The sequence below is a fragment of the Podarcis raffonei genome, chromosome 1 (genome assembly GCF_027172205.1).
Source record: "Podarcis raffonei isolate rPodRaf1 chromosome 1, rPodRaf1.pri, whole genome shotgun sequence".
NCBI classification, from domain to species: Eukaryota; Metazoa; Chordata; class Lepidosauria; order Squamata; family Lacertidae; genus Podarcis; species Podarcis raffonei.
In genome coordinates, this window is record NC_070602.1 from 14,391,637 (window position 1) to 14,407,139 (window position 15,503).

At 44.5% G+C, this 15,503-nt stretch overlaps 1 protein-coding gene across 5 annotated transcripts; it reads left to right on the plus strand.

Annotated features, from left to right (window-relative positions):
- Positions 1 to 215: 215 nt before the first annotated feature.
- On the plus strand, positions 216 to 14,936 carry XRCC3 (X-ray repair cross complementing 3). 5 transcript variants are annotated; one of them, XM_053365515.1, is made up of 8 exons: positions 216 to 305; positions 3,396 to 3,490; positions 4,752 to 4,889; positions 5,298 to 5,510; positions 6,580 to 6,734; positions 11,918 to 12,130; positions 13,286 to 13,335; positions 14,088 to 14,936. In XM_053365515.1, the coding sequence occupies exons 2-8, from the start codon at positions 3,436 to 3,438 to the stop codon at positions 14,329 to 14,331; spliced, it is 1,068 nt and encodes a 355-aa protein (XP_053221490.1). In that variant the 5' UTR covers positions 216 to 305; positions 3,396 to 3,435; the 3' UTR covers positions 14,332 to 14,936. The 5 variants fall into 5 exon arrangements, with proteins under 5 accessions (XP_053221490.1, XP_053221315.1, XP_053221397.1 ...); XM_053365340.1 differs by lacking the exon at positions 216 to 305 and adding an exon at positions 2,068 to 2,217; XM_053365422.1 differs by lacking the exon at positions 216 to 305 and adding an exon at positions 2,068 to 2,213.
- Positions 14,937 to 15,503: the final 567 nt, after the last annotated feature.

The following is a 15,503-nucleotide window of genomic DNA, read 5'->3' on the forward strand; positions in this document are numbered from 1 at the left end:
TGAGGGACGTCCCCGCCCGTCCGCCCGTCGACGGGACTCTTTTGAGCCAATCCCGTCGGCTCGTGAAGGCCAGTCGCGCGCGGAATGGGAGGGGAGAGCTCCAGCGCGTGCGCAGTTTGCAAGAGAACGTTTGCAGGAAACCGTACACTCTCCGCCCTTTCTGATTGGCTGTGAGGTCTTCGAAGCCTTCCCGGATTGGCTCGCGCGCAGCGCGGGCTACGATGGCCCGCTAAGGGGAGATTTGCAGTTGCAATGCAGGTCCTGCTCTCTGGCGATGCGTGAGTGCGGCTGCAGCTGCAGTTGCGGTAGGTTGTTTCCGCGCGTTGTAACGTGGTTGTTCCTCAGCGACAAGGGGGGAAAGCACACAATATAAATCAAATTACAGGAATTGGTGGAGACGGCTCAATTGACTAGCAAACTCAGAGGAATCTCAAAGCGAAAATTTGCAGAAAAATGGGGTGGTTATAGAAGATATGTTCAAAAATGCAATAATAGTTTTGACTCCGTGCTAGCGTTAGAGTGATAAAGGAACTAAAAGGAGGTGGACAACAATTAAGGATTTATTATGTTTTCAGAATGTATTGGAAAATTTATATATTGTTCTGTGTACGTTCGATTGTAAGATAAAATATATGCAAAGGTACGTGACAGGAAGTCAAAGTTGAAGGAAAGATTTTGTAAGATAAAAGGGGGGGAAATATTTACTTTCATTATTATCATTGTGGGTGTGTGGGTGTCTGCACATATGTGTTTTTGTATCGAATGGGAGGAAATAAGATGGTAAATAACAAATGACAAACTAAATATTGATGTATGTAATTTTTATTTCTTAATTATATTTAGTAGTAGTATGGTTGTATTGTTTTTTGTAACATAAAATCATTCAATAAAAATTATTTTTTTAAAAAAAATTAGTTGCAGAGGACCTTGGCTTCTGCTTGGGGGCCTTTGGAGTTTTGCTCTCTTGCATGCCTGATCGGCTGCAGTTGCTGCACATGCTGAAGAATCTCAGGAGGAGAAAACCCTCATTGGCTTCATTAGAACATGCAGAGGCTAGAGCAGGCACCCCCAAACTCAGCGCTCCAGATGTTTTGGGACTACAATTCCCATCAGCCTGTTAGCTAGGGATGACGGGAGTTGTAGTCCTAAAACATCTGGAGGGCCGAGTTTGGGGATGCCTGGGCTAGAGAGTGTAGGACCACAAATTTACTTGGAGGTGAGTCAGGTGGCTAATTTGAAACACTGAGAGCATGACACAAGAAGTATGCAACCCAATCTAAAGTTTATTCATAGATATGTTTTTGTATATTTATTTTCTTATGCTTCTACCACAGGCAGGACATGAGCACAATACAGTGGTGCCTCGCAAGACGAAATTAATTCGTTCCACAAGTTTTTTCTTCTTGCGAGTTTTTCGTCTTGCAAAGCACGGTTTCCCATAGGAATGCATTGAAAATCAATCAATGCGTTCCTATGGAAACCGCCTTCAGACCAGGTCCGGGGACAGTCTGTCCCCCGACCTCTTCTGAAGGCTGGGGGGGGGAACAAGGGCTTTTCTTCCCACCCTTCTCCCCACCTCCCACCCCGCAAGCTCTGGGGACAGGAGGGCTTCGCTGCCGCCCGCCAGCATTTTAAAAGCCCCCGGGACAGCGGAGAAGTCTCCGCTGTCCTGGGGGCTTTTAAAATGCTGGCGGGCGGCAGCGAAGCATTCGCTGCCGCCCGCGAGCATTTTAATATCGCCCCGGGACAGCGGAGAAGTCTCCGCTGTCCCGGGAAGGCAGGCGGGGGGGAGCAAAGACTTTTGCCCCCCGCCGGCCTTCAGAAGAGGTCCAGGACCTTCTGAAGGCCGGCGGTGGGCAAAAGTCTTTGCTCCCCCCGCCTGCCTTCGAAAGCCGTCGGGATAGCGGAGAAACGCGCTGCGCTTCTCCGCTATCCCGGGAAGGCAGGCGGGGGGGAGCAAAGACTTTTGCCCACCGCCGGTCTTGCGGAACGACTCAAAAACGGAAAACTCTTTCGTCTTGCGAGTTTTTCGTTTTGCGAGGCGTTCGTCTTGCGAGGCACCACTGTAGCACTTTAATTGCTAGTGAGCCACAGCAACTGGGATTCAAAGAAACACCTTCTGCTATACTGGAGGAAATATAAGCACTGTGACTAGCAGGTCCGATAACCTTAAACTCCCTGAATTCATCTAATCCTCTTTTGGAGATATCTAAGTAGGTGACCCAGGTGGAGCTGTGGGTTAAACCACAGAGCCTAGGACTTTCTGATCAGAAGGTCGGCGGTTCGAATCCCTGTGACGGGGTGAGCTCCCGTTGCTCGGTCCCAGCTTCTGCCAACCTAGCAGTTCGAAAGCACGTCAAAGTGCAAGTAGATAAATAGGAACCGCTCCGGCGGGAAGGTAAACGGCGTTTCCGTGTGCTGCTCTGGTTCACCAGAAGCGGCTTATTCATGCTGGCCACATGACCTGGAAGCTGTCTGCGGACAAACACCGGCTCCCTCGGCCCATAGAGTGAGGTGACCGCCGCAACCCCAGAGTCGGCCACGACTGGACCTAATGGTCAGGGGTCCCTTTACCTTTATCTTAAGAAGGTGACCATCAGAACATATTGTGGTAGCAAATTGCATCCTTTAAATATGTGCTGTGTGAAGAAGTCCTTCCTGGATGAAGGAGCTAAGAATTATTATTATAATATTATTATTATTATTATTATTATTATTATTATTATTATTATTATTAATGCCCCGCCCAACTGACTGGGTTGCCCCAGCCACTCTGGGAGGCTTCCAACACATATAAAAACATAATAAAATGTCAAATATTAAAAACTTCCTGATACAGAGCTGCCTTCAGATGTCTTCTAAATGTTGTGTAGTTCTTTATCTCCTTGACATCTGATGGGAGGGTGCTCCGCAGGGAGGGCACCGAGAAGACCCTTGGAACTGGACTTCAGTGTCCAGGCTGAACAATTGGGGGTGGAGACGCTCCTACAGGACTGAGGCCATTTAGGGATTTAAAGGTCAGCACCAACACTTTGAACTGCGCTCAGAAACAGTGTTTGTTATGTGGTCCCGGCGGCTGCTCCCAGTCACCAGTCTAGCTGCCGCATTCTGGATTAGTTGTAGTTTCTGAGTCACCTTCAAGTTGGCATACTTGTGTCTCCAGGAGGTCTCTCCAGGCACTGGGCCAGACCTTGGCTTGCTTAACTTCATCAAGATAGTGACCTCATGTGCCTTCAGAGCATGCCCTGTGTACATGTGCATAGAAGCCAGCCTTGAAAGGAAAGAGGAAGTGATGGTCAGATCTGGGAGTGATGCGGTTACCATCACTCTTTCGGGAAGTAACTTTCTTACGTTTTCTCTTAGTCATATTATTTTCTTCTCCATGCTTGCCATAGCTACTGTGTTGCAGGATATTGGCTCAGCATTTGTGAAGAAATGGACTGGGAACAGCTTGACATGAACCCCAGAGTGATTGCAGCAATTAAGAAAGGTAATTTGGCTGTTTACTCCTATTCTCTTATTTGCACATCGCACAATCACTGTACAGGCATAAAGAAAAGAGGGTTTTTTGTTTTTAGAAAGTCTCTTGCTACATTTGACATAGGGGAAATGTCCTCAGACTAGATAGGTTGCTGTTGCAGCCCAGACCTGTTAGAAATGTTCCAATCATTTTGTAATAGGATTTGCATCGAGGTAGATGTGTGTAGGATTGCAACTTTGCAGCCCAAAACTTATTGATCTCAATGGGATCAGGCACATATAGATCTGTGTTTAGTTGTCTATAAATCAAACTTCCCCATCCTGGTGCCTTCCAGACATTGGTGGACTACAACTTGCCATCACCCCTAAGCATTAGCTGAGTTCGCTGGGGCTGATGGGAGTTGTAGTAAAGCTGCTGCCAAGGAACTCAGGTTGTTTTCTGAGGTTCAGCCCCATTGAATATTCTGAGACTTACTTCTGGGTAAACAGACACAGGATTGAGTTGTAACATTAGCTAATGTGTAGAGAAGGGTACCAAGAGGTGATAAATACAGAAACTTCATCTCAGAACAGTAATTGTCAGTGCAGTCCTATACCGTATTTTTCGCTCTATAAGACACACCAGACCATAAGGTGCACCTAGATTTTGGAGGAGGAAAACAAGAAAAAAATATTCTGAATCCCAGAAGCCAGAACAGCAAGAGGGATCTGGCTTCTGGGATAGCCTCTGGCTGTTCTGGCTTCTGGGATAGCCGCACCAAGCCTCTTCAGGGCAGCGGGATGAAGGCCCGGAAGAGGCTGCGCATGGCTAAGACAGAAGCCAGGACAGCAAGTGGGATTGCTGCGCAGGAGGGCGCTGCGCAGAGAGGGAGAGCTGCACAGCGCCCCTTGAGCGAAGCGGGAGGAGGAACAGAAGGAGCCCCTTCTGTTTCTCCTCCCGCTTCGCAGGGTAGGCGCGTCGCTGAAGAGGCGCTGCGCAGCTCTCCCTCTCTGCGCATCGCGATTCACTCCATAAGACGCACTCACATCTCCCCTTACTTTTTAGGAGGAAAAAAGTGTGTCTTATGGAGCGAAAAATACGGTAAATTTCTATTCAGAAGTAAGGCTGAGGAGTTCAACAAGTTTTTACTCCCAGGTTAGTATGTGTAGGACTGTAGCCTAAGGGCCTAAAATACAACACATGCCCAAGACCTGTACTCCGCTACTACTACATTTCATATTTTTTTAAAAAAATCTAAGCAAGTTATGTTCAATCACTTTTCTCTTTTCAGCAAAAATCAAATCTATCCAAGAGATTATGAACCTTTCAGGAGCAGATTTGCAAAGGCTGACTAATCTGTCCCGTACGGATGTACAGTACCTGCTAAGAGCCATTTCTGGTGCATTAAGGAAAAACTCTGTACTTACAGGTAAATCTACTTTTTCATGATGTTTCTTTAAATGCACATTTAAAGAAATATCACGAGTTTGCAGCATGGATATGAATGTATGGCTTTATCCAGTTATGCCCTCCCCCAATTGGGAGTTCTGAAAATGGAAGATTCTCTGATCTAGCAGATGTTAAGGGATCAATGTAAATTGTGATAACGTTCAGACATGTTCAGGGAAGTTTTTTATGTTTGATGTCATGTTCTGTTTTAGTTTGTTGGAAGCTGTCCAGAGTGACTGGGAAAACCCGGCCAGGTGGGACAGGGTGTGTGTGTGTGTGTGTGTGTGTGTGTGTATTTATATAAAAAACTATTATTATGTTTGATATGGCTACACAGGGATTGGGGATGGAAATACCAGCTTTTTTCTTTCCTGAATCCTCCTTTTAGCTCTTCAGCTATTCCAGGACAGAAACCACAGCACTTCCCAACACCAGAAGCTCAGCCTGGGCTGCCCGATTCTGGACAGCTTGCTACAAGGCGGCATTCCCCTTGCAGGAATCACCGAAATTGCTGGCGAAAGTTCTGCTGGGAAGACCCAGATTGGCTTGCAGCTGAGCCTTTCTGTGCAATATCCGTACAAATACGGTGGACTGGAATCTGGTAAGAAACATACATTTCTGTACATGTGTTTGGCGTGTCTAATATCTGTAGCAGAGGTACTGCATGCTTGAAAAACCTGTGTCCAAATAAATCAGTTCTTCAACTGGCATGTCTTAAGTTCTCCGATTTGTGATAATCGTGCACTACTTTTATTCTGCATAGTGTTTATTCTGGCTTTGCTTATCCTTTGGAAGAGCAAGATACTCTGCATTGGGCTTCAGGTACATGCTTTGTTATGGAGAGGGGCTTGAGGCTCCACTGAGCATTGCCAGCCCACTTTGCAACATGACTTTTCCATTCTTGTTCAGATATACCGTATTTTTCTGTGTATAAGACTAGGGTTTTTTTTAACCAAAAATTTAGGTTTACAGTTGGGGCTCGTCTTATACATGGGTAGTGCTGAAGGGTGTTTTCTTAATTTGGAGTCCCCCCCAAATAGGGGGCATCTTATACATAAAAAGGTAAAGGACCCCTGACAGTTCCAGTTGCGAACAACTCTGGAGTTGCAGCACTCATCTTGCTTTACTGGCCGAGGGAGCCGACGTTTGTCTGCAGACAGTTTTTCCAGGTCATGTGGCCAGCATGACTAAGCCGCTTCTGGCAAAACCAGAGCAGCGCACTGAAATGCCATTTACCTTCACGCCAGAGCAGTATCTACTTGCACTTTGACATGCTTTTGAACTGCTAGGTTGGCAGGAGCTGGGAACAAGCAACGGGAGCTCACCCTGTCACAGGGATTCGAACCGTCAACCTTCCGATCAGCAAGCCCAAGGCTCAGTGGTTTAGACCACAGTGCCACCCGCATCCCTTGTCTTATACATGGGGGCGTCTTATACACGGAAAAATACAGTATTTTGTACCACTTGCTGTGCCCACAAAATGCAAGTCAACCAGCCTAACATTGAAACTCCTGACAGGTTGACATACCACTGCTTTTACAACAAAAGTGCTGGTTGTGTTTCCTCTGTGTGATTTATCCAATGAAAACCAACAGCCTTGTTATATTCTTCCACCCTTCTGCCATGATAGAAAGCCTGTCATTCCAGTAGTTCCCTTCTGAATTTTGCAGGTGCTGTTTACATTTGTACCGAAGACGTTTTCCCAAATAAGCGCTTGCAGCAACTGATTGAGCAGCAGCCCAAAGCGAGGGGTGACATTTCGCCCGATGTGGTGCAGAAAATAAAATTTGGAAGTGGTATTTTTGTTGAGCATGCCGCAGACCTGGTGAGTAGCAGAGCAAGTTTCTGGCTGGTGGGTTACATGGATCTAGGGTAGTTGAACTGAAATCTCATTGAAACCAAAGGGACAAGTTAGTTATGACACCTAAAGGACCCATCTCTGCTTTGTGCAAAACACATAGAGCAGTACCATTTGAAATCCCACAGCTGGTACCCAGTACTTCAGCACCTCAGTTGGGGTGATAATTCATGGGAAAGGCTGCAAAAATGCGAAGTCCTTGCTGGATGCAGAAATTAGTTTTTTGGGAACCTGAACTTTCATGGTTTATTGTTTTTCTTTCAAAAGTAAAAGTTTCTAGACATTAGGGCTGTGAAAATGTACTTGAAAGTGGGTAGGTATTGCTGCTGAAATCTTGGAAGCTATGAAGTGATTGACTAAAGTTTTTGCTGTCCTACATATCTCCCTGTCTCTCATTAGCACATTCAGAATATTATTTAAAAAAATTAAAATTGCGCACAAACATGCATAATTTATCAAAGTAGCAGAATTTCACTAGTATTTTTTAAAAAATGCGGAATCTGGACTGTTTTGAAATTTTTTTTAGGTTATGGACATTATATTCTACCAGGGTAGATAAAAATCAATGATTTTGTTAAAAAAATAAAAAATCGGATTTATTAAAATTTAAATCGGATTTTTTCCCATTTAAATCGGATTTTAAAAATAAAATGCTTTTTGAGGAAAAATCTTTCTAAAGATAGTTTTCTATTTAGTCCAAAGGCTGTTCATCCGGAAATAAGGATTTGTTTTAAGTTTTTCATGTGTGCTAAAACTCAGTCTAAGTCACCCCCCCGCAAAACCGTTTAACCACATCGGATCCATATATCCATGTATCCACATGGATACATATGCTATAATGTTAATATTTTAGTTAAATAATTTGTTTAAATTGTTATTAATGATTATTTTTCTCCTTCCAATAAAGTACAGCAGAAAAGTTGTCCAAATATAAACACATAACTTATTAAACCTCACAATAATTTCATAATTATCTGTCTGTGTATTTCTAATAGTATATAGCCAAATCAGTAATTTTTGATATAACTGTAAAAACTACTCTGAAAATTTATTACTCCAAAAATGAAACCTTCATCTGGTTGTAAATATTAAGATTATACCAGCAAGAATGAGTCTTTCTGTAAAAAAATCAAAAAATCAAGTCTTACTGACCAGTGATTTAAATCAAGTCTTACTGACTAGTGATTTAAATCAAGTCTTACTGACTAGCAATTTTAATCGATTTGATTTAAATCAAATCTACCCTGGATTCTACAGTCTCCCCAGTCCTACTTAGCTTGAAACTTATTAGTCTCTCTTCCTCTGACATTAGACCAATTAAGCCAAAAGCAGCCTGCTTAAGCATCCTGTGATATCAGACTAGATTGTCCATTCAGAGCTGGACAATCTTGGGTGTTCATGGGTGGTGATTATGCATCTCTGCAGATCTGCTTGCCAGGGTCAAGCGTGCAGGGAAGCACCTTCCAACTGTGGACAGAACCACAGAGACTTGGGGCAAAAGGGGGAATTGAACAAGAGGGAGCAATCCATTGCATCAAAGGTGGCAGCGAGAGCCAGGGAGGTGCAGAATGAATTGTACAGTATTGTACTGCTGCACGCCTAAAGCCCTGCACTGCAATAAACGCCTAGAGTTTGTTTCCTGTTGTAGCTGTTTTGTTGCATCATGCTTCTTGTGAAGAGACGTCAGCCTTGCATAATCAATTACTTGGCAGAAAACCAACATTCCCTCCAGCATGTTCATCATTCCCTCTTTGTAAGCACAACAAGGGGATCAATTTGGTTTTCCAATAGGGCACAGTGTTATCTTTTTGCCTAACCATGTTTGCTTGTTTTTCTTCTTTTTACAAAGTGGCACAATGCATTCTTATCTGCCACAATTTTTCGTATAAAAATCTGCCATGTGTGGATTTTTATTTTAAAAACATGTTCATGCTTAAGAGGCGTGAAATGCAGCAAGGGTAAACATATTTGCTAAATGCTGCCCTGCGGCTGTGGAATAGCTTGGGCTATAAAATTAATGCTTTTTGAATTAGTTTAAAAGCAAAACAAAACCTTGCTTCTGTTTTAGCATTGATTGCAGTGGGATACAAGTTCAGCTTCTGTTCACTTTCAGTGGGGCTTAGCCATGACTGATCTTGGCATCCCAAGTTTTTTAGGATCTTCAACTTACGGTAAATCCCTTTCAACTCTATAGTTCTATGAAATCCTTGTTGGCAGTCAGGTATGGGAAACCAATAGTGCTTCTAGTTGAGGTCCTTGCCCTGTTGAACTTCTGGTGCCATCTAAGGGCTTAAAAAATAAAATAAAAATCCAGCAGACATTTAAACCAAATCTGGTTTGTATAATTTAACTGGCTTTTATTTTCATTGTATTGTGGGTGGGTTGTTGTTTTTTTGTACACTGCTTAAGAGACAGTAGCAACTAAGCAGAATATAAATGGTCAGAACGAAATAAAGAAATTAATAACAGCATTGTAAAGGTAAAGGGACCCCTGACCATTAGGTCCAGCCATGACCGACTCTGGGGTTGCGGCACTCATCTCGCTTTATTGGCCGAGGGAGCCGGCGTACAGCTTCCAGGTCATGTGGCCAGCATGACTAAGCCGCTTCTGGCGAACCAGAGCAGCGCACGTAAACGCCATTTACCTTCCCGCCGGAGCGGTGCCTATTTATCTACTTGCACTTTGACATGCTTTTGAACTGCTAGGTTGGCAGGAGCAGGAACCAAGCAATGGGAGCTCACCCCGTCGCGGGGATTCGAACCGCCGACCTTCTGATCGGCAAGTCCTAGGCTCTGTGGTTTAACCCACAGCGCCACCCACGTCCCTATAATAACAGCATTAAAAATGTTATAAATCAGGTGTGGGAGCCTCTGACCCCTCTCATCAGCCCCAGTGTCCAATGATGATGTGCATTTTAATGAAGGCCAAAGGTTTCCTGGCACCTACTTCAAGTATATAGTGTGTGATCACAACAAAACAGGAAGCAATCCATTTGTGGATCTCTCACGATTTTAAATTTGGGGTGGGTCTGTTGCACTTTGCACCCAAAGGTCCTCGTCTCAGTCCCTGGAATTGGACCTTTGCTTGAGACGCTGCAGAAACGCTGCCGGTCTTAAGATTCAAGAGGAGACAGTTTCTGGCGGGATGGACCAGTGGTCTGACTTTCAGCTCCATTTGTTCAGTTTTCCAAACAGCAACAAAAAAATGAACTGTCTCATTCCTGGGCTATGTAAAATGTTGCTTGATGTAACAAAGATCAAGATTGTGTTGTATCATACGCTATAGTCCGGCCACACACCGCAAGTTGCGGGACTCCCTTCCAGGTACCATTGTATTGCCTCCTATGTGGACCACATATTGGGTGTAAGGTATATGTATTTTAATTTTGTATTCTATTGGCATTTTTAAAAACGATTCTATGGTTTTTGTTCTCTCCCCTATTGTTGCTCTATTCTGCTCAGGTGTCTGGTTATGATGTTGTCAGAGGCTCAGGAGCAGAAGAGCAGGGGAGAGAGCAAATAGAGAGCGGAGGAGAGGAATCAGAGGGGAGCGTAGGGGAATATGACAGTGGACCGAGAGATTCCATGAGCTTCTCCAGCGAATCAGAAGATTCCCAGAAGGGGGCGCCTATGGTAAGGGCGAGGCGAATCCCAGGGGGGACGATCCATAAACAAGGAACCAGAGGGGAGTCCCAAAGGAGTAGCGGAGGAGTAGGGCCAGTTCCCCCACCAGAGCACAGTGGGGGGGAAGAGTCACGTGAGTCAGGACCAGCTTCTCCTCCATCGGGGAGTGGGGAGACGGAGGGAAGGCCAGGTCCAGCTAGCCTCCCCGAAAGGGGGAGCAGTGACACAAGTGTAACGGTCAGAAGGAAAGTGGGAGGCTGCGCGCGCGCGCCAAGTTCAAATGTGGAGGAGCGCGGGACAGCAGAAAACCCGGATTGGGAGCCAGGTCCTAAAGCCCGAAAGAGGGGGGGGAGGAGTCGGGAGAATCAGCGTCAGAAGAATCTCGGAGGGCTGAGACTCCGACTAGCAGAAGGACCCAGAGAAAGAAGGAACAGAGGAAGAGGTGGAGTAAGGCTAGAATCTTAAGCTGGTGTCAGGGGGGAGGAGATTCAGATGGGACTTCTACGGTCTGATGGATAGATGTAGCGTTGCGCGCTGCGCGTGTGGAAATGAGACTGAACTTCAATAAAGACTTTTTAACTTGAGCAAGAAGCAGCGTTGGTCTTGTGTGAGCTGGGACCTTGGGCAGCGCTGACAGATGTGATGCTAAAGGTACACCTTGCAATTGTGTGCTGCTATTTTTGGTACAGATTTGTTGGCAGTTCTGTGTTCCCACTGGCAGAATGGGCAGGATGCAAATATGAGGAAATAAATATGGAGTTTCACTGGGGCTTACTCCAAAGTTAACGTGCACAGGTTTGCAGGATTACAGTTACAAATTGCTGATCCAATAACTTGCTTTTTGAATAGTGTATTAGTGGGTTGCTATGATAGCGTCTCAAGCAAATGCAGCCATCAAAATGCTAATAGTAGTAGTAATAATAATAATTTATTATTTATACCCCGCCCATCCAGCTGGGTTTCCCCAGCCACTCTGGGCAGTTTCCAATAAAAGATTAAAAATACATTAAAACATCAATCATTAAAAACTTCCCTAAACAGGGCTGCCTTCAGATGTCTTCTAAAAATCAGACAGTTGTTTATTTACTTGAAATCTGATGGGTGTTCCACATGGCAGGCGCCACTACCGAGAAGGCCCTCTGCCTGGTTCCCTGTAACTTTGCTTCTCACAATGAGGGAACCGCCAGAAGGCCCTCGGCGCTGGACCTCATGGTGGTCCTGAATGATGGGGGTGGAGATGCTCCTTCAGGTATACTGGGCTGAGGCCATTTAGGGCTTTTAAGGTCAGCACCAACACTTTAAATTGTGCTCGGAAGCGTACTGGGAGCCAATGTAGGTCTTTCAAGACCAGTGTTATGTGGTCTCGGTGGCCACTCCCAGTTACCAGTCTAGCTTAGGCTCAAGAAGCTTCCCGCTATTAGCTGAAGTATAGCAGAACAGACCCAGTGAGGTTGCAGAAGAGCCCCTTCAACAGTGCAGATCTTGGCCACCTCAGTCTGATTTCTGAAGGTTCCTTATCATTGCAGGAGACTTTCCACGAGTGTATTACCAAGAGGATTAACTTGCTGGTCTCAAGGGGCATGGTTCGCCTGGTCGTGATCGATTCCATCGCTGCCTTATTCAGATGCGAGTTTGCCGCCAAGGATTCCGTCCTGAAAGCCAAATATTTGCAGATATTTGGAGCCAAACTTCACAAGCTAAGCAGCAAGTTCCGAGTCCCAGTGGTATGCATTAATCAGGTAAAGCTTAGAATTTATTTGATTTCACCATTGTGGGCATGGATTTCAATGGATCTAAATGTCCCCAATTGGATTTTGGCTTATCTGGCAGTTCTGGGAAATGTAAGCACCGCTGATGCACTGAAGGGACAGTGAACCAGAATATTACATCAGATAAGAACATAATAACAGCATGCTGGACCAAGCCAGTGATTTGGCCTAGCATCCTGTTCTCACAATGGCACAAGCAAGATAGGGGTGGAACACGATGGCATGTATGTGTGAATGCAAAAAGCCCTTGGGCTTATTTATTGCATTCTCAAAAGTCGCTCTTTTTTGGCTGATTTTTTGGGAAATAGTGAGATGTGGAGGTATTTTTCTTCTCCATCAGCTGCTCAGCATGGAATATTTGGAGCACGTTATCCGAACTCACTTCCAGATGCGATTGCAGTTTTACATCCACATACCTGGTTTTGAAATGGAATTGATCTTGCTTATCTTCCAATTCAAAAGCGTATTAAGTGGCCCCATCTAAACATGCATCATGGTACATTGATTCCAATGGAAGTTGCCTCCAAATATATAAAAAAAATGCCCTTATGTTTGAGCTTTTTACCCAGATACTTCAAACTGGTATTGGGGATCAGAAACATTCAATCACAATGGAGTTTCTCTCTCTCTCTCTCTCTCCACCTTCTTGTGCAGACTAACTGAAGCTGCAGTCTCTCAGTATAAATGCAAGGGCTCAGTTGGTAAAGCATGAAATGCTTATTCTTGGGGTCCTGGGTTCTAGACTCACATTGGGCAAAAGATTCCTGCATTGCAGAGGGTTGGACTAGATGACCCTCATGGTCCCTTTCAACGCTACAGTTCTGTAATTTGTAGTTCTAGTCCATCATTGCTTAGGTGCAGACCTTGCATTTAAACATTATTTACCCGGTAGCCATGGGCAACAAGGAATTGAATGCAGATTAATAAAATGTTGATGTGGGCTTCCGGAGTCTTGTTGCCTTGTCTGCCACCACCACTCTTTCCCTCCTTGGTGGCGGGGAGGGAGAGAATTGTACAGCCTGTCCAAAATCCTTTATTGCAAGGGGAGTATTTTCCTCCCTATTCCCCTCTTGGCAGTGTGCTGTAGAAATCTTTTGCTTGCTCTCTCTTTTTTCCGCATTCTAGGTAACTGACACAATGGATGAGAAAGGAGGTGCTGCTCAAAGTAGTCCTGGGTGAGTACAACACAACATGCATGCATGCAAACACACTCACCCACCCAGCAAACACATTTGAAGAACATATGAAGGGTAGTTCACCTCTCCCCTAGCAGCAGTGGACTCGACACACGTGGCAGTATTGCACCAAGAGGCTCCAATTCTCCACAGCCCCCTTTGGCACATACTGAATGCATGGGGCGGGGTGGGGGTGGTCATCCAATTTGACATATTTTGTGCCCATGTATTGTATGGGGGTACTCAGTGCTCTGGTGCACCCAAAAAACCACTCAACACTTAACTGACATTAAGCCAGGGATAGAGAAACTGAGACCCTCCAGCAGCTCCCAGCAGCCCTAGCTAGGGCTGGAGTGGTTAGGGGCAAAGGTAGCTCAAACACCACCAAAAGGGCCATAAGTTCCCCCCATCACTGATTTAAGCCGTCTGTTCCACAAGGCCAAGGCCCTAGCAGAGCCCTATAATTCCTGCATTGCAGGGGGTTGGACTTACATGACCCTTGGGGTCCCTTTCAACTTTGCTATTCTATGATATGCCTCTGGGTCAACTCAAACTCTTAACTTGGGGTGGAGAGCCTGGCAGATTTCAGATGTTGTTGAACTCCCATCAGCCTCACCCAGCATGGTCTTAGTAAGGGGTGATGAAATTAGTTGTTCAGCAATCTCTGGAGGTTCCCGATCCCCGACTTAAGTCTGCCCATCTTAAACTTAGCAGGATGTTTTGTTCAGACACAGGCTTTATTGTGTTTTCAGATGCACAACCAAGAGAGTAGTTCCGGCACTTGGAATAACTTGGTCCAATCAGCTGTTGATGCGGCTGATGGCAAGCCGGAGAACAGACCAACCGCTGGCTGCCAATGATGCGCCACACCAGGGCAGAAGTGCGCTGCGGACGTTAAGGGTGGTTTTTGCTCCTCACCTGCCCCCGTCTTTTTGCTACTATGCAGTCAACTTGGAAGGTGTAAAAGGAATAAAGGAGACACCACCGGATTTATGAAGAAAACTGTGAAGCTTCTTGTGTGCTGCAGATTTATTAACGCTACAGTACAATGGAATTTAGCTGCTGTAGTAAAATCGGCAGCGAACCATGGTTGCATCCAGACTGCATCCTTGGTTAAGCTGGGAAGTGCAAGCAAAACTAGGGAGTAATTTTTGGACAAGACCAGCCCAGTTTTAAAGCAACTGCAGAGTCAAGCAGCTAACAAATAGCCTAAGTATTATCTGAATCCTCTGGAAGGTTAACTTGTTAAAATTTGTCGAGGCAAAAACTGAGCAAGTATCTTATATTTATTGGTCCTAGGGTAAGAATATCCTTTCTCTAGAACCTGTGTGTGTGAATATTTACAGTTGGTTTCATCTGTTAAGGCTGAACGTAAGAGTTTGTATAAGACCAAGACACTACTTTAATCCAGTTTATCTTTGGAGCCCCTTTGTACATTTCCTTGTATATTCTGAAGAACTATAATGAGTTTGGTCTACAAAGCTTTGTCTTTTATGCCTTTTTTTAAAAGAACAGGTTATTTAATATTTGCTTTTAAAAGATAAACAGAAATATTAACTGCTTTTGTAACACTCTTAACATAAAAAGCCACATTTGCAGAAGTCTTTTTCTTTCAGTATTTTATTTTTACACTTTGAAAATGTCAAGGACGTTTTACATGTTAAACAGTTTCACAACGGACCACAGCTCTGTAACAGGTTTAAAAGAAAAAGATCAGGAATCATTTCATGGAAACAAGCTATACATAAGAAGCAATATCTTTTGTTCTACGTTCTAAGGCTGCTTTCTATGGAGACGTGTATTTAGAGAACTAAACCGCCAAGTTGAAAGCACAGTAATTCTAGTTAAACATCCAGAATATTTTAGCATTAAGAGTTAATGGCTTAACTACTGACCTCTCATCTTATACCGTGCAAGAATGGGATTCAGAATTTCAAATTTAAGCAGGACCTAGCCAAATCAGGTTTAGGTAGATCAACGTGCAAAACCCTTTACTCATTCTTCAGTGATTTAAATTTACCTTGTGTCAGTTTTTTAAAAGTATATTTCTAATTTAAAGCTGAAGTGCAACTCTTAACTTATCCAGTCAAAGACTTCCCTTTTTTAAAAAACAAAACAAAACATTGCTCCCTTGTCAACTCTTCACTGACCGTAATTGCCTCAGTGCT

Excerpts from the sequence above, each read along its gene's own strand:
- XRCC3 (XM_053365515.1), top strand. The coding sequence starts at position 3,436 with ATGGACTGGGAACAGCTTGACATGAACCCCAGAGTGATTGCAGCAATT. Across the intron at positions 12,131-13,285 it reads CAGTGGTATGCATTAATCAG|GTAACTGACACAATGGATGA; the intron begins GTAAAGCTTAGA and ends TCCGCATTCTAG. Across the intron at positions 13,336-14,087 it reads GCTGCTCAAAGTAGTCCTGG|ATGCACAACCAAGAGAGTAG; the intron begins GTGAGTACAACA and ends TTGTGTTTTCAG.